Source organism: Phaethon aethereus (assembly GCF_964289735.1).
Source record: "Phaethon aethereus genome assembly, chromosome: 1".
In the NCBI taxonomy this organism is placed as follows: Eukaryota; Metazoa; Chordata; class Aves; order Phaethontiformes; family Phaethontidae; genus Phaethon; species Phaethon aethereus.
In genome coordinates, this window is record NC_138575.1 from 160,904,441 (window position 1) to 160,929,917 (window position 25,477).

The window sequence follows — 25,477 nt, forward strand, 5'->3', positions numbered from 1 at the left end:
TAAATCGTTGAGATGTCAGAGGAAACGTGGATCCCGGCCAGCATCATGTTGACTGCTGTACGGCACTTTTGACCGAGTCCTGGCTTTCCAACAGCAGTCAGCGTTTTAGCTTTCCTGTTAGGGAGGAAGGAGACGTTGATGTTCGTTTCTTGTCACAGGTCTAAAACTCTCACTGTTTACTTAAATTTTCCACAAGTTTCAGGAATACTTGTTGGTATTATGTCACTTTCTGGTAACAGCATCACGGACAATTCGAGTAGTGTTTTGGAATGGTAGTATAAAAGACATCTCTTTTCTCCAGAATATTTTTTGCTGCTGATCCGGACTCAGTCTTCTACAGTTCTTCTCTTGTATCTCTCCATATCCTGGGTATCAGCCTGTACCTCTGCTGCAGCCTACTGCATCACAGGGACTAAAAGTTGGCTACATATCTAGTGAAATATGTCATCTGATGCATTTTGCCTTCTGGTAGGCAGACCAGTTTGTGTACAGGACTTTAAATATTTCTATTGTTTTTACTGACACACAATACTGATAAGAATTGCGGGTTTGTACCTCACCCACTGCTGTCTTTAGATGACAGGCTTGCATTTGAAATGTGACTTTTGTTTGGAGTTGGTGGTGAGAGATTCAGCTTGCATCCCTTTACATCGACTGGTGAAGCCTAAATGACCTGCCCAGATTCTGAACGTTAGGAAATTACAGTTAAGGGAGGTGAATGTTACCCTCTGGTTCATAAGAAGTTACTAATAGCATTCTTTCTGAATTCTTGTACAGTGAACCCAAATGTTTGTTGTTTAATTGCATATTAAACAGGCTACAGTATGGACACTGAATTTTAGCACTGAAATGAGTATGTACTTTTCATTATGTCTATAGATTCTATCCACTGTAACTTCTGTAAATAACAGTTTTGTTGTTGCTTGGATCTCAGAATGTGTGAATTTCTTTAGAAATCAAAGGTAACAGGTTAGATTATTTCCCATCAGGAGAGGCACAGTCCACATACACAGTAATACTGAAAGCTAGAAAATAGAAATAAACCAATTTTCTTCAAAACATTGCTGAGAAAAATTATACTGGGAGTGAGACTGTAAGGAGTGAGGGAGAAATAGGGGTCTTGTTTTGGTTTTGTGTTGGAAGAATGGCGATAGCGGTGGTTTTGAATGACGTTTAGACCTAGTGATGAACAAGGGATTCATGTTAGTTGTGTGTCCTGGTTTCAGCCAGGATAGAGCTGGTTTTCTTCACAGAAGCTAGTGTGAGACTGTGTTTTGGATTTGGTTTGAGAAACTGTTGATAATGTGCTGATGTTTTGGGTTGTTGCTGAGCAGTCAAGGACAGTCCAGCTTCTTGTGCTGGCCTGCCAGCGAGCAGGCTGGGGGTGCACGGGGAGCTGGGAGGGGACACAGCCGGGACAGCTGACCCAGACTGGCCAAAGAGATATTCCCTACCATACAACGTCATGCCCAGTACATAAACTGGAGTTGGCCGGGGGGCGGAAATCGCTGCTCGGGGACGGGCTGTCGATCACGGGGTGGTGAGCAATCGCTGTATTGGGCATCACTTGTTCTTGTACATTCCTTTGTTGGTATTATCATTGTTGTTCCCTTCTTTCTTTCTGTCCTATTAAACCGTGTTTATCTCAACCCACGAGTTTTTTTCCCAATTCTCTTCCCCGTCCCACTGCGGGAGGGGGAGTGAGCGAGCGGCTGCGTGGTGCTTAGTTGCCGGCTGGGGCTAAACCACGACATTGTGATACTACAGTAAGGCCATGACAGAATTTTATTAGCTAATGGCTTCATTAGAAGAAATTATGGGTTGTTTTAATGTAGAGGGAAATGGTAGGTAGATAGGCCAAAGTACATAAAGGGCCCCCCTTGAAGTTGTAATCCTCTTGTCTCTAACTAATTTTCTCTTTATTCTTTAAATTAACTCATTTAATTCTTTTGTTAGCTTTGTCTTTTTTTTAAGCTAATTTAACTAATTGCATGACCCACAATTTACCGCGGGTGCTGGAATAAAACATTTCAGATTCTGGTAGCACATAGTGTGTGCTTCAAGCTTGAAGGGGAGTGCTTAAGGCTGTTTAATCATTGATTTAGCATCTATAGTTGCAATTCCTAAACTAGAAGTTAAAAAATAATTGGTATCACAAGAAAGCAAACTTGGAGGCCCAAGTGGTTTGCAAGTCCAGAAGTGTGATTGGAAGATGTTGCCCAATAAAGTAACTGGTTCTGTGTCAACATCTTTCCAGGTGTCCAGTGAAGGGATATTGGCCCCTTCTTTGGGACCTCTCTAGCTGTATTTTGTAAAACACTGTGTAATTGCTCTTCCCTGTGCAGTCCATCTCCATGCTGCTAGGCACCAGCCTTCTGTTTCTCCTCCTGTGGAACTCCTGCCTCCCTTTTGTGATGGCGTTCTTCTTCTGGTCTCCAGTTTTCATTTGTTTTCCTATGTTCAAGGGGTTATAGGTGAAACGTCGAACGAGTACCAGAATGCGCTCTCTTGTCTGGATTCACCCAACCCAGTTCACCTGGACCACGAGGATGTTGTTCTAGAGTAAGGCAGCAGGTTCTTGTCAGTGTTTCTGTCTGGGAAAAAATGAGACTCCTTCATGGGTTTTGTGAAGAGCTCATGGAAAAGGAAGAGACATGTTAGGAGGCTGGAGAAGGGAATTCATAACATAAGCATCCATAGTAACGAACTGAAGAGAAAATTATTGTATCCATTATTGGATGATTTTTAATATGAATGTTGGGTGATACAAACATAATGATTTAATATATTTATATAATTTATAATATAGGTTAATTTTAATATATTTATGTGATACATTATTATATATTATACTACATTATATTTAATTATATAGTTGTTAACTTTAATATATTTAGTGTATTGATATAATCTATTGTAATATATTTTGCATTTAATATATTTAATAATTAATGTAATTATTGGATTTTTTTTTTATCATTGAGATCAGATTTATGCTCCCAGTAGGACTTGTTCAGAGATGATATTCCACCCAGATATCAGAACACCAGGGTGGAAAAGTTGGAATCAACTGAAGAAAGGAGTTTTAAGCAATAGCAGTTGGGTACAGATGATCAGGTGAGGGATGGAAAAAAAAAATTACTTGCCATGGTTGTCATCTGAGACGTGATGGTCTTCGATTTGTAGATAGAAGATGGATACAGGCATTAGGTTTCCTTATTCCCCTGACTGCATGCCTGCGCGGGTGCTCAAGGGAGGTTGTGGCCTGAAGAACAACTTAAGCCCAAATTTTTTCTGGGCCAGGGAAGAGCTCTAAAAACAATGCGACAACCCTACAGAGATTAGAAAAGCAAGGGGAAAAGATGACTAGAGATTACTAGGTGGAAAATCTAATCTTAGAGTGAATGTCAGCATTAAAATATGTTAAAGAGTGTGTATCAATTGCTATTGATTTTATTTGAGGCTGTTATTTTGGTGATGCCATCAAAACTTAGATTTTCTGCAGAACGAGTAAGTGAGAATCTGAGCTCAGTGTTGTGTGATATTTTCACTGGAAGGGGCTGAAGTATGGAGTGTGGCAACATGTACTTTGAAGCAATGCTTTAAAACTACGTCACTTTGCACAACACTAAGTACTGCTTTGTGTTGTGTTGCCTGTGAGGTGCAGAGATACTGTTTTGGTAAGTATTATGTTTGGTTGTGGGCATAGGAGAATAACTAAATTAAATTTAGATGGGATTGCACAGAGCTAAGCCTGCACTATATTAGGAAAATATATAAATAACTGAGAAACTATATGAATGAGAGAAGTGTTTTGATGCAATTTATGGAGTGCGGCCCCAGGCTTAATTTTACCTTAGCTGAAAATTATGTAGGGAATAAATCCCAGCAGGACGCTTACACATACACATTTCACACATCAAGCCACTAACCTGCTCCGAGGCTGCAGTGCTCGCTGTGATGTAGTTCAAATACACCTGCTGTAAGAACTTTCAGAATATGAATCCAGCCACTGGCCAAATCTTACTAAAGCTTTCTGAAGCTCATTTCAAACATGAAAAGTAACACAAGGTTATATGCTTGGGAACTTTTGTCTGGTTGAGAAGAGTGTCTTTGGGCAAGGTGATAAGAAGGGCTCAGAAAGAAGAATGTCTGCCTTCTGTGGAGTCTGTCAATCGAAACCAGTTCTCTTAACTGTCATCTCTAACAGGAGTCAAATTCAAGAGAGACCAAGCATAAAAGAAAATGAACATTTAAGAGATTTAGATTATATTTTAGGTTAATGATTTCTTTCTTTTGATTAAACTGTCCTAAGGCAGTGGGCCTTATTTCATGATTGTGATTCCAGACATAGCAGATTTCTCAGTAATGTGATTCTTTATGTAGTTAGGTGAAGCTTTGGGAAACATGCTTAACAGAAACAAAACATCTTGGAGAAGACAAACAGGTGCAGTAAAGAGAGAAAAGAGGTTGTTGGTGTTTTTTCACCTTTCTAGTATGGGGCTTCTTGATGAAATACACTGGCTGGCTGTTTTTTCCTCTCCCTTCTATTCTTGTTTATATTTACCTTTATTTATCTTATCGACATATCAAGAAATTTAGGTCAAAATATATCTGGATCCATCTGCTCATCTAGTCTTTCCTTTAACTGCTAGTAGTTATATCTTTTAATTGAGTATGCTTAATGACAGTTTACTACATTAATGCGTGGCATCAAGTATCTTTAATTTTTAACTTAATTGTTGAACTTAGCAGAGAAGGTTTTTTTCCTAATTTCTGTATATCAAAACAATGATTTAATCTCTTATCTGTAACTTCCATTTCACTGTTGGTTTAGGTGAAAACTCAACTAGGCTCTATAGTTTAGCTGCCTTTAGTAGATGCATAGTATTATCACAATCATGTTATCAGTACAGGAAATGTTTATTCACTGACATGGTGATCCATTTCAGTTTTGAATTATAAGAACTTTGTGCTCTAAATAGGAGCACAAGGACTTAAAAAATTACGAAGGACTTAAAAAATTACGAAGTCCACAACTGACCTTTCAATTCTAGGTTCATCAAATATGTTTTAATTTTTAATTTGGTTTTTGTGGTTGACTCTCAATGTTGATGTAACCTGATTTTAAACACGGGTCTGCAGAGTGGTGCAGCAGACACATGACCTGGTTGGTATGATAGTAGAATAAAGGAGCAGATGATACTGCCTTTAGGATAATTTGCCTTTCATGACCCTGCCAAATCAGGTAATTTGTTTTCACATCAGATGGGTTAACAATGAATCTATTTGGCTAATTTTGGAGATTATATAGGGGATGGTTTATTTCTTTGACATTTCTCCCACAACTCTCCAGTTGTCCACACCAGCCCATTACACCCATCAGCCCAGTTAGGTTATCAGATGGATTTTTACTTTGGTAGTGATGCTTTGGGAGTCTGTTTAGGGAAAAGTGTTAGGAAGTACTTTCAGTGACAGTGGAGCAGACAGTCTTAAGGTTAATGATTTTATCTCTTAGCGGGAATAAACTCCCCACTAGTCTTGTACTTTTGTGATCTGTAAAAACTCCGCAGTATTAACAGCATGCATAAATTTAGTATTTACTTAGGCAGCTCTTCTTGGATCCCAGCTCTGATTAGTTCTGTGTTGTGGGCAGAGCTGCTGCAGATGTAACCTGTAGCATGTTGTCTGAGCTACCACAATATAATCACTTAACTGTCTTTATATGAAACGTATTAGTTTACGTTGTTCTTTTTGATAAGACCTTTGGTGTTGCTTTGGATTACATCCATACACATGTGTAACAATTTACCTGTGAATCTACAGTAAGATCACCTATGCCAAAAAAGTCTGTGAAGAAATGTGTGTGCAAGATTGTTTCCTGTATGTCTAGAAAAATAGCGGTATATCTTGTCCACATCGACAGCTTGGAGGAAAACTGCATGAGGGTATAGATTTTTCGATTATTCTGTATCAAAGTAATTTATCTCACCAGCTCTCTATCAATAGAACAAATAAAGCATATGCCTATACACAAAATAGAATTTATATTTTAAAAAATCTCTAATAAATAGCAATTATTTCAGAACGTCTTGTGATTAAAATGTCTCATATCTGTGATCTGAAAACAGTGTTTGGGAAGAAAAAGAGACAAAATGGAGAGAAGGCTTGTTTTTTAGATTTGGATTTCTAGCTGCTTTTAGGTACGATATGTAAAACGGGATGGCAGCCTTGGAAGCCCTGAAGGGCACAAGCCTGTGTAGCTTCCTACCTGACAAGCAGAAGCTTCAGAGAGGGATTGGTAACAGTGAGCTGTGCAGCTATTCTTGAGGCTGTGGCGGCACAATCCCAGGTTGTTCTCGCACTTTGCCGTCTTTCAGTGCTTTTATTGGCCAAAGATGTACAGCTGGCCTGGCACTGCTCTGCCTTTCAGCCAGACATACCTCATGTGTGCCAGATCCAACCAAAGCCAGCTTCAGGACTAACAACAGTCTTTTGACTGTGGCATCTCCTAGAAAGTAGAAAAATTAGATTGATGCCCTCAGTCCCAAGAGCCCTAACCCATGTCTTGTAGGAGCATTTGGCTTATTTGTCCTTTTGAAGCTGGATCACAGTGCAGAAAGCAATGTAAGATTTGTGGGGTCAGAGAGCGCTCAGTGGAGTACCTTGGGATTATATCTCTGAGAGTATTTGGGAGGCACTACGTGGAGCGGGAATGGGTGGGAATGCAACATTTCATTCTTTCTTTTCAGCGTTACTGCTGTTTGGGGAAAAAGCCTCTATAATCAAATAATTGCATAATGTACCATCTATAAACAGGCCCAGAGTGGGATCTAGAAATCTCTTCTTGAGGTAGCAGGAATCTACTGGCTGGACCACAAAATCAGTCTCCTGCAGTCCCCATGAGTCTATCATTTCATATGCTATGCATGGAAAGTATCAAACTGCCTTTTATTTTTGCTTTTTAAAGGGGGTCTAAGAGACTGTCTCATCCAGTTCCTTGGCAAAAGGCAAGTTTGGCAGTAGTAGTGTTATTTCTGATAGAACTTTGACTGACTTGCTGTTGAGAATAGTCAGTAGTGAAGGATTCCCAACCTTCCTGGATGGTCTAGGCTCTTCCTAGGCACTGTGCTTACCAATAGGTTGTTAGTCTTTCCTAATGTCTGTCTTTGGAATTTAATTTCATTGGGTCTTCTGTCCAAGTAGATGCACAAAGACGTTTTCTGCCTCTTTTTCTATTACAGTATGCTTACATATACTTAAAAGCATGACCCTATTTTCTTTAAAATAAGTGATCACAGTAGTCCCTTGTTTTTCCTCTTTAGGTTGTGGTTTCTTGACCTATGATTGTTCTGTCTCTTCTTCCTGTCCAACTGTCCACATTTCTGTAGGAGTACAGTACTCAAAGCTGGATGTACTACTCAATTTGTGACCAGAACACAGCAGGAGATTATGTTGACGTGTCTTACTAATGATGCACTCGTTTTGTACGTAAACATTAGGATATTTTTTCCCAAGAGTCCCACGTTGTTGACTCATGTTGAGCTCATGATCATTATAACTGCCAAATCTCTTTCTGCAGAACTACTGTTATGCTAATCTTTCCCCAGATTTTGTTTATGCAGTTGATTATTCCTGGCTAATCTTAGAACTCTGCACTGGTGTTACTTGAACAGCTGCTGCAGAGCAGCAGTTTTGCGGGGCTGTACAGCTGTCTCGGTAGCCTTGTGCACAGCCTTTTGTGTTGTGGTATTACCTGCATCTTTCACATCCTTGACTATTTTCATTACCAGTATTTCCCAGCTACTGGAATGAATGTAACAAATTTTGGACATATGTCTAATTTGAGATGAACCTCTGATGACTATTAAATAGTCTTTCTAAACAGTTTTTTACCTAAGTACAGTAGTTCTTGATAAATCATGTTTTTCTGGCTTCCTTCTGGGAATATCATGAACAACAATGTCAAAAGTTCTACCAACATCAAGATAAAGAACTAGTATAGATCAAGATAGATGATTGCTTTTCAGCATCCGGACATCCTACCAGCTGTAGAGGTAGGAAACGACCTCTGTGTGTGTTCTAAATCTTAGTTTTTATTACTAGAAGTTCTGTGTCCTTTCTTCCATAGGAACTAACCTTGGAAATAGTGGGTGTCTCCATCCAAGTGGTGTCTTCTAGGTCTGTCTTGGCAGTCTTTTCGTGATCGGTCTCACCTAGGCAGTTTAGGCTGCTCAGCCTCTCCTGCCGAGCACAGGTCAGGCAGGGGATGTTGGACTACTCTGCTGAGCAGCTCTAGACAAGCCTTTCTGACCTGTGCGTTACTTCACCAGTTGTACTTTTGCTCCTGTTCATGTCAAGTTCAAGCACATTCTTGTTCAGTGACGACTGAAGGCTTGTATATTTGGGAGAAAATGGGAGAAAGAGGTCCTTTAAGACTTGGGGGTTTTTGTATTTTCCCTTTTAAAAAGGGATGAGAGCCTAGAGAGTCCTAAAATAATTGACACTTTGTTTTACAGAAAACTTCCAGTGTGTGTTTGTTTGGGGTTTTTTTTTTGCTGGGGTTTTTTTGTTCTGAAATGCTGAAGAAGCTGGAGAGAACAAGTGGCATTGTTATACTAAATAAATCATGCGTATAAAACCTGTCTAACTCCATTAGCCCACCAGACCTAGGTAGTGCCTTCTAAAAATTATTTGTTTACCTTAACATCTCTTTATATCAAGCACTTGGGAGAAAGGCTCCTTTTTAGTAATGACTCAGCATCCCTCTTCTCAGGCTTCAGCTTTTTTACTGCTTTCTGTGACTTTTTTTCTTTATACGGGTTTTATATGGGGTTATGTTACTCGATAGCAGTATTCAAGGTTGCGTTGCCCACCTGTCTTTCTTTTAGGTGGTTTGATCTTCTATCATCAAAAAGCTGACCCCACAAATCAGTTGAGAGGTAGTAAGTGCCTTGCCGGAGCATAGGGATCTCCTCCAGACATAGTCTGCAGGTCCTAGATCTGTGTTTGCTGGAAAATAATTCCTGTATCAGTGTTAGTCTTTCTGTTCTAGCTTTAAAATCCACAATGGTTAGACTAAAACCTGGAAACCCATACCTACAGAAGTCCCTATATCTTACTGAAAAAATATTGAAAGACAGTATGACTTTTGGAAAGTCTGCTGTAGAAAATTCTTGTGTAATTAGTGGAAGGGAAGTGTCAGTCTGAATGTTTTTGCAAAATGAATTATAAATATCCTGACCACATCTTCCTCTGTTTTCTGATACAGAATTTTCTTCCAAAATAGAATCAAAAGGTTCTGGAGTCTTTAAAGTCTTGCATTTGTTTGTAACAATACAGTATTTTCAATCTTCCTTGTAAAGCAAGCTTATGACTCTTCTTTCAAAAGTTCGGGATTCTTTCACTAATTTATTTGAAAAACTTCATTTAAAAAAAAAAATAACACAACTTAAATCTTACAGCAGTTGATCTGCCTGCCATAATTCCGATTGGGTTTTGAAATATGCATCAAAAGCCAAGAAAGCTCTCATTCTTTTATACCCATTATCTAATGTTTAAAGCAAATAAATACATGTACTTTGTCATTATTTTAATGAAATACAGGGTCACCAATCCTGACTCTCTTTGCATTTTCCATTAATTTCTCAATTTTTTTATCGGCTCTGGCTTGCTGACAGAGTGGAAGGAAGGAGAGACTGAGATTAATTAAATCTTCTTTGATATTTAATTTTCTATTTAGTATCTTGGAGATCCAAGGAGCTCCAAACAATAATCAATCAAAATCACACTCCTCTATCTATTCTCAGCAGAACCATCATAATAACCAATACAGCCCTAGAATGGACTGAAAAGTACTGATGAGCCAGTACAAAAATTGATTGTAATTAGCTAAATTCTGGTGTAGCAGAAGTCACCAGTTAAAGTCTTTTTGCAAAACAGGTGTAGGACTTAGCTTGCTCAAAATATGGGGATACAGAAGAATTTTCACTTTGCTTCAGGCATTTTTGACCTTGACTAAGGGATGAGGGCTTTTAGACACTTTGAGTTTCATTTTTAAAATGATCTGTCATGGTCAGTTAACTGATAATGTATCAGTTAACCACAAAAATGATCTGTGTGCATCGCTTCCCACAATTTTCTACGGTTCCACTTCTTTTGAAGTATTACTGCCCTAAAATCAAAGCACGTACACACCTAACCGCAGAGCATTTTAGAAATATACTGCGTTATTCTGGTGACACCAGGTGTTGAAAGTAAAAAATGTAATGCATTATGTATTCAGAAGCATGCCTTTCTTAATTGATAGTTGTTGTGGGGTAAACGGTGAACTAGTGAAGGTTTGTAATTTCACAATAATTTGAGTTGTATCTATTTTAAAAGAAATGTTCATGTGGTGAGAATCAGAAGAGATTGGTTTATTACCTCTCTTTTAAGCCATATCAAAAAGACAAAATTAAATTCTTGTACAGTTTCTCTTCTTCATAGGTCTTACGTAATGCAGTTTCTTGATTTACATCTAGTGTAGCTCTCTAATCACATTATTTAATTTTTCTTTAGTTAATTAGCATCACTAAGTGGGTATTTGTTTAAAGAATGCAGAAGTAAGATTGGGATTTCCAAATGTCCCTAGATACTGTGTGTCAAATGTGTTCAGAATAATAACATATCCCTGTACTTGGGGATTAGGAGTTACCAGAGACTGCTGTACTACATGATATTTGGGCAGGGGGAGTGGCACTGGGAAGGCAGCAACTGATTTGTTCAAGAGCTGAAATGTAACGTTTTACTGCCAAGTTGGACTAAGCAGCTATTTAATAATGTTTTGTGCATCTTCAACACTGTATGGATAATGTTTATCTTTAAAATTTTCAGTTAACATCATCTTAAGTCCAAAAATCCGATATTTGGTTAATCTGTAAAATCATCCCTTCTTACTTCAGCTTTCCATTGTGAAATGTATTTGGTCTGAGGGTGTACAAGTGTTCACCCAGAACTACCTCTTGAAACTCCCAGGCCATCGTTGCTATGAGCCAAGACCTTTCAGTGGAAGCAGTCTGTTTTTTAAAAGCTTGGTGCCGACTTCTCCATGGAGAAGTGGAGGCTCTTCTCTTTAATTGTGGCATAAAAATAAATTATAAATGGTAGTTATAAATTTACTTTAATTATAAATTTACTTTAAATAAAGTTGCTAACAAGACCAGTTGGTTTTATATCATAGATCAGTTCATGCTGAGAGGAGGTGTGTGTTGAAAATGTCTGTTGATCCCAATGCAAGAAGAAACTTTTCACTTAGAAGGATAGAGATTTCTTAGGACTTGCTTTTCCTGTCCTACTCATCCTGTTCACTGGCCCTTGAAACTGGAAAACGTCAAGTTATAAGGAAGTGAATTGGAGAATACTTTACAGACTACTGGGTATTTGGGACCTATTTGGAAAGTTGTGATCCTAATGAAGCAGAGAAATAAAATAAACCCCTTTGCAGCAGGTATGAATTGTTCTCTCATTTCCAGAGCAAACCCTGGGAAAGGATAAGTATAGTGTTCCCACTGTCACTTGTGTCTCGCATCCCATGATATAGACAGTGGTTACTAGTTTGGCCATTACCCTTTTCACACTGAAATCTCTGCATCCCCTTTGGTCTGCTCTGTTGACTACTAATGTAGCCAGTTTAGCCATGCTCTTTTCTCATCATTTTGTCCCATGTTTGGGGCGTATGATGTGGCTGTTGTGGGAAGATATTAAAGCTAGTCAGAGGGTATGCTAATTTATACTTGAGGCTTAATCACCTTTGCTTGGGATCTGCTCCAGTCCTAAATTGGCTACATTTTAAGATCTAGCTTGAGCCATTCAGAACATTTTATATTATAATACTGCCTTGTCTGGCCTCTATGCTTCTTTTCTTAACATGGAGTCTAGATTGATGGATAGGTGTAGTTAGACACTCTCCTGATATTTGAATGCCTTAAGGTATGTGAGCTTGCTCTGATGTGCACCCAGAGTAACTTTGAAGACTTACGTCCCTAGAATGCTGTTCTTATGAAAAATAAATCCTTTTTCAGCTACTCTATATGCTGTCATCTTGCAAATGGAAACCACCTGGTTTGTAGAAGTAAAATCCTTCATGAAATTGCCTGGCACTGGAAAATATGAAACTTTCAGGTGCATAGGACCACCTTCAAGTTGTTACAGACATCTGTAACTGCAGAAAAAGAAGTAATAAATGCTTGCCCTAAGAAAATGCAACTCACACAACTGTAAAAAAAATAAGTCTGTATTTGCAAGTCTAAGCCACTTCATCTCTTTATTTTTAACCCTATAAAGTAGAGTGATCAAGGAAATGAACAACTTTCCCGTCTGTGCGCTTGTTGAACTCAGAATTGATGTTTTTGAGTACAGATGAGGTCACTTTCTTGCGATTTTTCTAAGTGAGATTTTACTGGTACCTTTTGTGATATCTCCAGCATTTCCTTTACTTGTTCCAGGTGTGCTGCTCTTTTACAATTATGTCATCTTGGTGGCTGGCCACAGGTGTCTTTTATAGCTGATGAGGATGAGGTCCTATGCTGGTATTTACTTCCAACAGCCATGAGCTCATTCATGTGAGAAGAGGGAAAGCTCTGAATGGGAATGGTTGGAAAGTGAGCATATGAATTTCTGAGGACTGCAAAACATACATGATTCTTCTTCAGGATTACTTTCTTCTGGCCTACAGCTTGACTTAATTCACTCGTCATTCTGCGGTTGACCAAAAGATACAAGTGTTTCCTTTTATGAGAAGATCACTTATCTAGTTGACCAAGGGAAGCCAGTAGGTGTGGTGTTTTCAGATTTTAGCAAAGCTTTTGATACTGTCTCTCATAGTGTCCTTCTGGACAAAATGTCCAGCACACAACTAGACATGTCCATAATACATTGGGTGAGCAGTTGGCTGATGGGTCAGGCTCAAAGAGTTATAGTAACTGGGGTTACATCAGGCCAGTCACCAGTGGGGTTTGGCAGGGCTCAGTTTTAGCACCAGTGCTCTTTAATGTTTTAATAAATTATCTGGATGCAGGAATAGAATGTACATTAAATAAGTTTGCCAATGATACTAAACTAGGAGGAGCTGTGGACTTCTGTGAGGATAGAAAGGCCTTACAGAGAGACCTGGAAAGAGAGTTGGGCAATCACCAACCATATGAAATTTAACAAGAGCAAGTGCCAGATTTTCCACCTGGGACGGAGTGATCATGGTTATATGTACAAACTGGGTGATGAGAGGCTGGAGAAGCAGCCCTGCGGAAAGAGATCTGGGGGTTTGGGTTGATGGCAAGTTGAGTATGAGTCAACAGTATGCCTTGGCAGCCAAAAGGGCCAAGTGTATCCTGGGGTGCATCAAGCACAGCATAGCTAGCCGGTCAAGGGAGGTGATTGTCCCGCTGCACTTCACTGGTGCAGCCCCACCTCGACTACTGTGTGTGGTTTTGGGTGCCTCAATAAAAGAAAGACATCAAACTATTTGAGTGTGTCCAGAGGATGGTGACCAAAATGGTGAAAGGCCTGACGGCAACACTTATGAGGAGTGGCTGAGGTCGTTTGGCTTGTTCAGCTTGGAGAAAAGAAGGCTGAGAGGCAACATCATCGCAGGCTACAACTTCCCGCAAGGTGGGCAGTGGAGGGGGAGGTGCTGATCTCCTCTCCCTAGTGACCAGCAACAGGACACAAGGGAATGCAATGAAGCTGTGTCAGGGGAAGTTCAGACTGGACATTAGGAAGACGCTCTTCACTGAGAGGCTGGTTGGTTGCTGGAACAGGCTCCCCAAGGAAGTGGTCATGGCATCAAGCCTGTCGGAGTTCAAGGAGAGTCTGGACGATGCTCTGAGTCATATGGTTTAGTCAAAGGTAGTCCTGTGAGGAGCAGGGAATTGGACTCAGTGATCCTTATGGGTCCTGTCCAACTTGAGATATTCTATGATTCCTTCATTGCCTTCAAGTGATGAGTCCCCAGATGTTCTTCTCAGTGGTCCCTGAGCATATGTTTCTGCACTTTCTATCATTAAAAGCCATCTTACTTTAATTACACACTTCATAGACCGTCTAATACGTCTGTAGCATGAACCAGTCCTCAGGATACATCACGCACAGATGTGATAGGCACACAACTATTTGCTGTAGCAAGACCACTAATAAATAAAATAACATTGATTCCTGAGGAATATGACCAGTAACTTCTGTCTGTGCTTATTCCTCCTTATTTTAATATAGTCCATTATAATCGTCCCTTAACTAACTCCTTATTTATATACAGTTTTTCCCTATGACTTGGTCTGGAGATATTTTCACTGCATATTAAATAAAGTATTTTACTTGACTCCAAGTCCGTTGCGTTACCCTTGTCAAATGAGGTTGTTTTAATGACATTAGTCTGGCGCTTTTTCATTCCGAAACACAGTGTATTATTCTCGTTCTCATTTACTTCCAGTACTTGATTCTGTTCTTCTTCCTTTATCAAGTTAGTAACAGAACTCAAAAGGTCACTGAAAAGATGCTGCACAGCATGTATAAAGCTATTTTAATTTATATAAATATTTTACTTGTAAATAATTCTGTTTCATATAAATGCCTATATAATTCAGATTAATATTATATAACGTTTTCTTATTACAGCCAGACCTCTGGCTTAAGATGCCTTTCATTAAGGCTTCCTTCCAGGGGTCCTGGACACTGTTAAGAAGACCTTCGATTAGAGTAAATTCTACATGCCATCATAAAAATAAAATAGCTTTTTTTTTTTTACAATTGCAAATGTGTATCCAAGTAGAGATATGGAATTATTTCCATCAGTATTTCTTGTGAGCATCTTGTGGGTCCAGGGGAAGATTTAAGGGCTTGTGTAGCTGGTTTTCCTTGTTCTGCAGTAAACACAGACCTGTATTAAATTTTGCATCAGACTACAGAACATGTTTCTGCATCAGAGACCAAACCATTCCTTACCTGAAAGTAAACATTCCATTCAACACATCGTTATAGGACACACACAAACAAATTGGGAATTTCTTGTCTTCTTGCTTATCTTTGACTCTAGCAGGCAGGAGGATATTTGAGATTCTGGTCAGTATGTCTTCTGGATCTGAAAGCAATTACTCCAGTGCCTTGCCAAGTGCCATTTCAGGCTTTTTTGGATGCCCCCAGAATATGTATTTGTTTCTTCTGTGTAGAAGATAGCAGGCCAGTAAATGTATTTACTTTGAGATAAGGATGAAGAAGGAGATGAGCTATGTTTTAGATTTCATTGCAGGACTTTCCAAGTCTTTCTTGGAGAAGAAGAATCAAGAGCAGCAAAGTTGAAATAACTCATTAGTTTTCTTTTCATGATGGTCTGTGACTTTTTATCTTTTCTGTAGTAAACTCGGTACTAATTTCTAAACAGAAGTAATATGCATCAGTGGGGCTGAAGTAATTATATACATCTGTTCATGGTTCTCTGTAATTTTGATTTGGGGTTCTGTTTTGGTTTGTATTTTCTTACCTTTTATTATATTAGAAAATGGCGGAAGAGATTTGTTGCTGAGATATGGATTGGGTTTTTATTTGTATTTCACTTGTATTGAGCTGCAAGGTGAAATTCACTTTAAAAAAGAAAGAAGTCTTTTTATTAAATAAAACTACCTGCATAGCTTAGCAAAGTAAGACTTGCATATATATTTAATTAATTAGGCAAAGAAATTAACTGCCGTTAGTGAATTATACTAGAATGGAATCATTTAGGTTGGAAAAGACCATTAAGATAGAGTCCAACCATAAACCTAGTGCTGCCAAGTCCATTACTAAACTATGTCCCTACGTGTCAAATCTGCACATCTTTTAAATACCTGTAGGGATGGTGACTCAACCACTTCCCTGGGCAGCCTGTTGAGCTGATTGGTTTTGCTACCAGTATATCAGATGTTAAATATTATGCTTTTCCACAAATTTGATTCATAGACTGGAAGGATGGTACAAGCCTCCCTTCTTTAAAATAAAAGGCAAAAACCATAGTAAGTTCCTTAGCTTTAAAAAACTTGGTCTGAATAAATTAAATAAAATGGAAGGAAAATATTTCTGTGTATCACAGAAAGAAGATCTGTTGAAATTTTTTCATCTTTTCACATTTTCTACTGTTCGTCCAGTGGCTGTCTCCAGACCAGCAGTTTGACCTGCTTCAGAGCTGTAGCCGCAAACCAGTGATTCTACAATTCTCCTTTATTATTATATGAACGCTCCACTTTTCCTTTCGTGCACTCTTAGTAACCTCAGCTGCGGTCTTCCAAATGTCAAGAAGGGCCTCTTCTTCTTCCACTGCTACCAAGTAGCGTATGCGCAAATAAAAAAACATTAGTGTTAGTATATCTTCTGTGAGTATAGATGTACCTTGTTATCCACTACTCCTTCCGAGCCTCTCAAAATTTGTCTGACCCCGCTTCCGAGCGAACATGTTGGCCATTACCCCACCCCACCTGTACCCTTCCCGGTTGAATATTTAAATTATTGTTTGTGTTTAAATCTGGTGGTACCTCCAGTACAGCTGGTTTTAATCTTCCTCTCTCCTTCTCCGTGGGCCACTAACACTTTACAAGCAAAGCGTGGTTCTGCGTAGAAAATCCTCGTGTGTATATGTGGATGCTGTGAATGCGTATACATTACCTTTCCTTGGCCCTTAAAAGCAGCCTGTAGTTCCCCAAGGAATCACAGGCCAAAAAAACCCAGTCTGTTGGGGTTTCCTGATGCTTCATTCCTGCCACGTCGGTCAAAGGTTTGTGTTTCAGTAGCTGGTCCACACTGGGGTAGGTGGGTGGTTTCTGGAGGCAAAACAGTGCAGTGTTACATGACACTGTTCCCAGATTTAAACCTGGGTTCTCCGTTTGGCTCTTTTAGCGGGAGCAGACTTTGTTCCCCGGACATCTGCGCTTCCGTCTGGTTTTTAGCGAGGCTCGAGGAGCGCCGCGTCGCAGCAACCCCTCCGCACGGTGCTCCCAGGCTCTGGCACCTGGGCCGCTCCTGGCGAGCCGCCGGCGGAGCCGCTCTCGGCCTCCCACTCCTCCGCCGGGACGCGCGGCCGGGCCCCAGGGGCGCCCGCGGGGCCTCACCTGGGCAGGGCGCGTCTTGCCGGCAGCCCGGCGCTGCGACACCTCCGCACCGGCCACCGCAAGGGCAGAAATGGCCTCCAGAGCCACGGGCCCTGCCGGGGGAAGGCTCCCATTGCTGAACGGTGGGGTTTTATTTAAGGCCTCCTCTCCAGGCTCAGCCGCGCTCCCGAGGGACGAGGGTCCAGTGCTGTGCCGTGGCCTGACGGAGCGTCGCTGCGCAGCCGTTCCCCGCCACGTCCCGTGCGGGAAGGCACCTCACGATCTCGCGCAGACCCCATCTTTTCTCTCTTCCCCTTCTCTCTCTCACCATCTTTTCAGTGTAGAAAAAAATACGTTCCCATGCCTAGGTACTCAAAGCGTTTGCTGTGTTTCGCAGGCTGGGATGCTCTTCGCGGTCCAAAAGGGCGAACTGACCGCTGCGGGTATTGGCATGTAAATCAGTGTGCTGACCCCGCGGGGAGGCCGGCCAAGCTGCGGGCCGTGTCCCGAGCTTCAGGATGTCGGCGGTTTGAAACCCGGGGCTGTGCTCTGCATGTCAATGACGGAAACCACTTCAAATTCACGGTAGCGTCCGAAACAGTAGCGGCAGCAGGGCTGGCAGAGCAGGGCTGCCCTATCAAAAGCTGTTTTCTACTTTTTGCCTGTCTAACAGCGGTCTGGCCTTTAAAGTTAATACTCCATTTTGGTTTTAGGGTTTTTTTTTTTTTCCTTTTGTGTAGATACAACAGTTCAAGCATCTACGCTGAAGGTGCAAAGATGAGACGTTTCTATGTTATGTCATTTAAATTAATCACCGTGTACTTGAAACAGCAATCATAAGGACCCACCATGCTGAGTGGGATTTTGAGAAGCCGTCTAGACTGCTACCTTGCCCTAAGGCAAGACTAACTGTAGCATCCATGATAGTTTGGACAAATACCTATTTTTCAAGAGTTCCGCTTTTCAGGGCTTCAACGCTACTGGATTTTTGGTAAATGCTTCACACCCCGGTTGCCACTGGAGAATAAGATGCTTGAGATATCGTCACGTTCTTCCAAAACATCAGTCCATTGCTCAATATGTAGCTCAAAAACTCACTGCAGTCATAAAAGGCTTTGGAGAGAAAGGAGTGTGAACAAAACGGGAGACGTGATTTATCTCTCTCTATAAATCCATGGTTTGTCCTTTCTCAAATATTTCTGTGATAGTTTTCCCATCTCAGAAAATTATAGAAGAACCAGCAAAGCTAGAGGAAGACGTGGCAAAGATGATTGCAGGGAAGGAATGTTTTCCATTCTGTTAAATACATGTGGACTTGTCAGCCTAGAAGAGAGCAAGAGCTGAAGAAGTATCTGGTGGCGAGGAGGAGGAGGTGCGCAGAGATCCCTGATTCGACGGAAGAGCCGTCAGATGAGGCAGGCGGGCGACAAGGGAAAAACCCCAAAGCAATTTGCGTCTCATGCCCCCGCGTGGAGTCGAGGCGCGGGACTGCCCGCCGCAGGCCGTTGCCATTGCTGACCGTTCACCAAAGCGGTTGTGGAAGCTCACAGGAGGGAAACGCACCACGGTGCTCATTGCCTCTGCCTTGGGAAGGCTCTGGACCCAAGTCTGGAAACACGTCGCTGTCACCTTGCCCTGTTCTTGCCCTCTTGCTGAGGTATCTGCTGTTGACCACCCTCATATAGGGGACACTGGGCTCTCAAGCCTTTTTGTGGTGACTTCTTATGGTTGTTCTTATGCTCTGTCTGTTCTTATGATTAGAAAGCTGTTCCTAGCTACGTTAATTATTCCATGCAGAAATTTTGGCTGGCTGTGTGTTCATGTACGTGGAGAATGAATTGTTTCTTCTATAAAACCTTTCCTTGTATTTGTAGGTGATTATGCCCCATCTCTCAGCTCCTGTTTAAGCTCCTGCTTGTTAAGCCTGTGCCCCAAAAAAACAGTCCTGGACTCGGTGCTCTGCCTTGAGCTCTTTCTAACGACTTCTGTAATCCACAAGTTTCTGAATTGTGGTAGCAAGTACTTGATATAGTATTTTGTCTGAGGCTCATGCAATAATACTTACTATTATTACTTAATATTAGGACAAAACAGTCAATACTTAATAATACTGATACAATATTGGGGGGGGGGGAGCTTCCCCCCACCCCAACTCAATTTTTCCACATCCATTGACTTTCCATTTTCTTCATCCTCCTTTTCTTGTTCTCCTAAGGAGAGGACTGCCCGCACATGTCTCTGCACTGTCAAGAAATTTAGTCTGTTAATCAGTCTAACGGTGTGTCCAGCATGTTTCTGCATCACATCTCCAGCATCTTTTTTTTGCCTGTGGTGGTTTCTGATTGTCACTGTAGCTGCTCCTAACAGTCACTTTGGGAATGAAATTCTGTCTGGTGGTAGTAAAAATTAATCTAATGAAGTTTGTCTATGCAGTAGAGTTGAAAGTGATTTGAAATGGTTTCAAACACACCAAAGGCAAATGTTTGCTCTGAGGCCGAATGAGGGCAAGGCACGTGAGCAGCGCTGTGATTGACGTCCGAAGGGGAAGCATCCTCGCTCTGCCTCCTGGCAGATGCTCCAAGATACCTCCCAAGATACTCCAGCTTAAGCGCAGGCATATTTGTTGGTTTGGGGATGTAAACTATCCGAGGGCGAAATAAAAATTATCTGCAAAGAGGTTAAGTGGCGTTTCAGGTAGTGCCCCCGGTAGCGTCCAGCGTGGCACTGGTTACTCTAATACTCTTGTTTGTTTTCACAAACCAGCACCTCACAGTTTCTGAGCAGACGACTGCTGCGAGGAGTCCATAACCTCTTGATTTCAAAGGAGCCATCGCTTCGCTGGTGCCTCTGTGGTTAATGTAAGAAAGGTGTCTTGCCATAAACTTTTTCCGAGGTATTCAACAAGGTTGGAAAGGGGTCGGCCCAGGCAGGAAGCCCTTGTCTGTGCTATAAAGAAAATAGCAAGCAACAAAATGAAAGCATCAAAGGACCAACAGGATGCGGTCCCAGGAGTCCTCTCTGGCATGTTAGTCCTTCTTGAAAGTTAGCATTGAGTGAAGAGTGACCTTAAAACTCGCTTCATTCAAACAGACTGGGCTCAAGTTTAAAGTTCAAGGCATTTTGTTTTTTCACCTGTTTCCTACAGTTTTAAGAAACTTCTGAAGAATTAATGTGTAACTATATCTGGTCACTGAGCCAACGCAGAGAATTTTTCTCAAGGGAAAATAATGTTACTGTATGGAGTGAGAGAAATGGATACTTTCTGAGATAGGAGAAAAAGTTTCAACAAAATAAAACCTAAAACCACTGCTACCATGATCGGAAACAGCCCTGGAACTGGTGTAACACACGCACTATTTCTTATTTTATTTTCAAAAGAGGCTGGTAGGATCCTGTAATTGTCTGAATCGTGGTGAAAGGATGTTTTTTGTCAAAGCTGCTGCCACTTGGAAAGCGAGGTCTTGTTTGGGGCACAACCTGGGAGCGGAGCAAAGAGCCTGGTTGTGGCAGTTCAGCTTCATCTGCAAGCGTGTGTCGGCTGAGCCAGCAACTGGCCCCGTGGCCACCCATCCCTCTCTCACCGCGCTGGAGTTGTTGGGCCCCGAGAGGGAAGACTAAAGCCCTGAAGCGAAACTCCGTTGGTAGGCGAGGGCAGGCGTGAATAGGGTGATGAAGCCCTACTGCCGCTAAAGGCGAGCGGCAGCCCGGGCTGCCTGGCCAGCACCGGTTATGAGCCCCTTTTATTTTCACCCAACAGCATCTTCTGCCTTTGTGATCCTGAAATAGTGACTTCATTTTCTGGTCTTTGTATCTTGTGTGAACAAAGCAACTAGTAATTGATCCCGCCAGCAGTTCGGCAGGTCATCTTTCATTGCGAAAAGAAATAGTTTGAAGAGATGACACACAAATTTCACTTGCATTTCCCTATGCCATTAAATGTTAATGATGCTGGCATGAATATTTCATGCAAGTACCTTCTGAATGGGCTTGGTTCGTCCTGGCAGCTAATACTCAGTATAGAGGCTGAGGGGGGGAGTGTTTGGGTTTTGGTGGGTTTTCTTTTCTTCTTAGGCGGTTTAGCGTAGGTAAGAAGTGTCAAACTGGATTAAGTGAGAAAAGGCAACTTCTTGTTGGTGATTCAGCGAAGGGATGCCGTCCATAACTCTTTTCAGCTGCTTAGTGGAAGTCTGTGAAATGACCCTCAAATAAAATCTGCTCTTTAACTCTCCTGCCACAAGGTGGCTAAAAATGTTCTGAAAGCCCACAATAGGCGAGTGCTAGAAATGATGCTAATACATCGAGCAGCCTTTCTGCAGCGCTACACACGGCGCACGGGAAACCAGGTTCACTGCACAGATAATTGTATGCGTCTTACTCATACGGAGCGACGTTCAGAAAACGCCAAGTTTATTTCAGTTGGTCCTTGGCTGGGGCTGTCTGGGTTTTTATTTTTAAGGGAAAGGAGAAGTAATTGTGCTCAGTTCATCCCACGTGAGCCATAGGGCGACGGTGGACCACAGAGGTGTGATGGGGAGCTCAGCGGCTGCCTGCAGGAGAAGCCAATGGCTCTACCAGCACACACTGTGGTTGGACCTTCAGATTCCCACTCCATCTCCACTTGTACTGCCTGCTGAAGCCATCTACTCGAATGCTAAATCGGAAACACTTACCCAAACCTGGGTTAGCAAGTTCTTTGGTTGCTGTAGTGGAATTTTGTGGGCCCTGCACTAGGATGATGGATGTGTTTCTTTAAATCAGTAATGTTTCCGAGTAGCAGGCTGCTGCACCATCAGAAATGCATACTTCGTTTTCACGGATTTCGGGACGGGTGACGCTCTTCCCTGCAAACTTTTTGGATGCTTACCTATCTCCAGCTGTACAGTAGGGATAGAGCTTTTGTTTAATGGAAATGAAGCGTATCTTTTTCTTACAGATGCACCGCTCGCTATTGAGCTTTTTATGTGTGTTTTAGGTTTCCCTTTTTATTTTTTAACTTATTAACTCTGACAAGTAACCTCTTCGTTGTGAACAATTTAATTCACAATTCATTTTTCTGATTCAAAGTGAACACGAGTGCCCTAATCCCCTAATGGGAAATAATTGCATGTTTCAGTGCTTAACTCTGATCCTTTCTCAATCCCCACTGGGACAAGTTTCTTCCTGAAGGATCTGTGTTTGTTATTCAAAACACAATCTGAAAGGTAATGATTTTTCTTATAAAAGGAAGTCAGACCAACTGAATATTAATGCTCTTTTTATTGTGAAGGAATGAGCTGGATCCAAAAAAAACTTGTGTCATGAGGGATAAATTGCGCTGAAGTGTATCTGATAAGATGGGGGGGGAAATCAGCGCCATCTTTTTTCTTTAAATGAAAGCTGTTTGCCAGCAAAAGCACACACCATTTTTTCTTGGAAAACTGTGTTCTGTTGCAGAGAAAACCAGTTTACTTCACCAAGGGGGAAAATTGCTTTGCTACTGAGTATTTTAAATGACACTCCTCTTGGCCAGCAAAGTACCCCTTTGATAACCCACCAGATCTAACAGGTTACTAAGATTAAATAGCAGAAAATAGAGTAAGTTTCTACTTCCAGTCTGTTTTTAAAGAGAGTTTAACAAACCTCTTTCTAAAGAGAGCTGCACGTTCTCCTGTGATGTTGTGTGTCTGGCAAGTAGCTGCCAAGTGGTGGAAAAGCAGGCTCTGCCCAGGCAGTGACCGAGGGCAGAACGTGGGAAACCAGCACAGTGCAAGAACTGCTTCTGCCCTACGGAAACAATGTGGGGGATGAAGAACAGGGCACAGCCTGAAAAATAACCCTGGGAACTATGAAGGTACTTTTTTTTTTTTTTTTTTTTTTTTTTTTTTTTTTTTAAACTCTTTCAGTAAAGCCAGCCTCTCATCCCATTTAAACCAATTTTGAGTGGTTTATGCTCACAGATAAAAGCAATATTGAACAACATCGTCCAGGGTCTGTTTTCAAGAGAGGGCTTGCACATGTGCAGATGGGCTGCTTCAGGTGGCTTAGCACTTAGGGGTATCTATCTGGGGAAGCACGGGGGGTGGGGGGGGCACGGCATTGCCAGACCTTTCTGCCAGGCGCCCTAGCTTCCAGTTTTGTTAGGGCTGAAATACCACATCCCCTTCCCAGCCCATCCCTGGGGTAAATAAATGGAAATAACACTTGTACAGCTCCCTCGGACAGGAAGGGTGAAGGTGCTTGTGAACGCTGCGGTGTCTGGCCTTACCAGCTCAGTACATGAGGTTTGTGACCAAAGATTTAGCAGCGGCACGGAGGAAAGCCGTCGCCGTTCCCCTCCCCTGAAGGAGCAGGACAGACGTGTCCTTTCGGACAGCACCCGCTCGCTTGGGATGTGGCTGCTGCAGGCCACCCTGCTCTTCTCCCCAGGGCCACGGCTTGCTCCTGTCAGTCAGTCAGCAAGGGGGACCTCGGCGCTGGGGTTACCGAAAATCCTTCAGCGTGCCTGTGAAACGACGTAATGCCAGGTTCGACTTGCCCCGCCACCACACCGACAGGCCTCATTTTGCTTTTAAGGTCTGGCATGAAAGCCTGTTTGTCCCTCTTCGTGCCAGACGGGCCTCTGTTCCTCTTCGGTGATGTCCCAGTTTGCTTGCTGCAGCTACAAGCATCGTGCTGCTTGCTTTTCTTTTCCCTTTTTTTTTTTCTTTTTTTAAGGTTGTGACCAAGATGGTGTTTGAAAAAACTATTTGAAAAAATAATGCCATCAAATGTGTGCAACTGCAACGCAGCAGGATCCAAAGTTTGAATGCGTTAATTTGCTTTCAGACAATTCATGCCACTGTGCTTTATCTTGCCACGAAACAAGAACACAGCTGAACTTCCACACTGCCACTGGGCTCTTCTGTTACTGAATAAAATCTTGTTTCTCAAATACTGAGTGCTGCCACAGTGAAAGGAGCCCCTGAGAAGAGCGAGGGGAAGCAGGAGCTTCCCCGGGCTGTGTTGCACCACACCCCAAGGCGGGAATGCCGGGTGTCCCAGGTAGTGTGTGTCGAAGTCCGTCAGTTCAGGCTTTAAAACCCATCCCAAAAAGGGAAAACAAGCTTAACTGTGGCTTCACTCCTGCAAGTTTTAACAACCAGGTTTGACCTGGGCTTGTTAAACCTTAATAAATGCAGTGGAGCAGCATAGGAAGGTGTCTGCTAAGCTGAACTGAAGCATGATTTTTTTTTTTCCCCATAAAGAATATGCTAAATGGAGCTCGTTTCCATCACTGGGATGGCTCCCATGATGGTGAGAGAGCTAAAAAAAATCAGAAGGAAGAAAGGCTCAGCACTTCTCCCAAGGCTCAGGGATGCGTTGGCTGGTGTTGGGGCTTTCTTAGAGAAACGATGGGATGTCATTCGATTACAGCAAAGAACCGCAAGGCTGACTTTCTCCTCGTGTCTGTTTGTCACTGTTACAGTTTTTGACTGAAAAGTTTTAAAGAGATATTTGAATTTAGTGTGATATTTAAATGAGGAGTAGGGCTTCAAGACCACTTTGCACATGCCTGAACAGTTTTGCATGTACAACGCGTCTTAGCACGGGTGTGGTTCTCCAGAGTGTTGACCAAAGCAGCCATGTGGGTAACGTACGCCTTTGTCTTTCAGCCGTTTTTGCAGGTACGATGGCGCGTGTCTTCGTCTACGGCACGCTTAAGAAGGGCCAGCCCAACTACAAGCACATGGTCAACACTGCCAAGGGGCTAGCGAAATTCCAAGGAAGGGGCCGCACGGTGGAGAAATACCCGCTGGTGATTGCAGGAAAATACAACATTCCTTACATGCTGAACATCCCAGGGACAGGACACCACGTTGCTGGGGAGATTTACTCGGTTGACGACCAGATGCTGCAGTTCCTGGATGAGTTTGAAGGCTGCCCAGACATGTACCAGCGTACCCTGATGAGAATCGAGGTGGTGGAGTGGGAAGGGAAGGGCGGCGCAGGCGAGGCGCGGGCAGCTGCCGAAGGCATCGTGGAGTGCTTCGTGTACAGCACGATGACGTACCCACCCGAGTGGGTCGGCCTCCCCTACCATGACAGTTACGACTCCTCGGGGAAACACGGCCTCTCCTACGTCCTACGCGAAAGCCGGGATTAGAAACAGGAGATAACGCAGCCCAGTCGAAGACGTAGTACTAAGCACGTGTCCATTGGTAACCTTTCCAGGAAAGCTGTAATACCCTTCTATTAAAACACAAGATCTCTTGTAACCTTCCCAACCCAGGAGCCTTGAGGCTGGTGCTGAAGTCTTGTAGGCTCAGAGATGGGCACTCGTCCCCGGCTAGTCAGCGTCCTCCTCGCCCCCGCTAACCTGCTGCGAGTAACCGGGTTTGCATGAGGTGTAAAATAACTGTATCTATGTGTGC

The 25,477-nt window shown here is 42.3% G+C and overlaps 1 protein-coding gene across 1 annotated transcript; it reads left to right on the plus strand.

Moving 5' to 3' along the window:
• Nucleotides 1–24,729: 24,729 nt before the first annotated feature.
• GGACT (gamma-glutamylamine cyclotransferase) lies at nucleotides 24,730–25,209 on the plus strand (the record flags this gene model as incomplete). Its single annotated transcript, XM_082004151.1, has 1 exon — nucleotides 24,730–25,209. Exon 1 carries the CDS (start codon nucleotides 24,736–24,738, stop codon nucleotides 25,207–25,209), a length of 474 nt encoding a protein of 157 aa, XP_081860277.1. The 5' UTR covers nucleotides 24,730–24,735.
• Nucleotides 25,210–25,477: the final 268 nt, after the last annotated feature.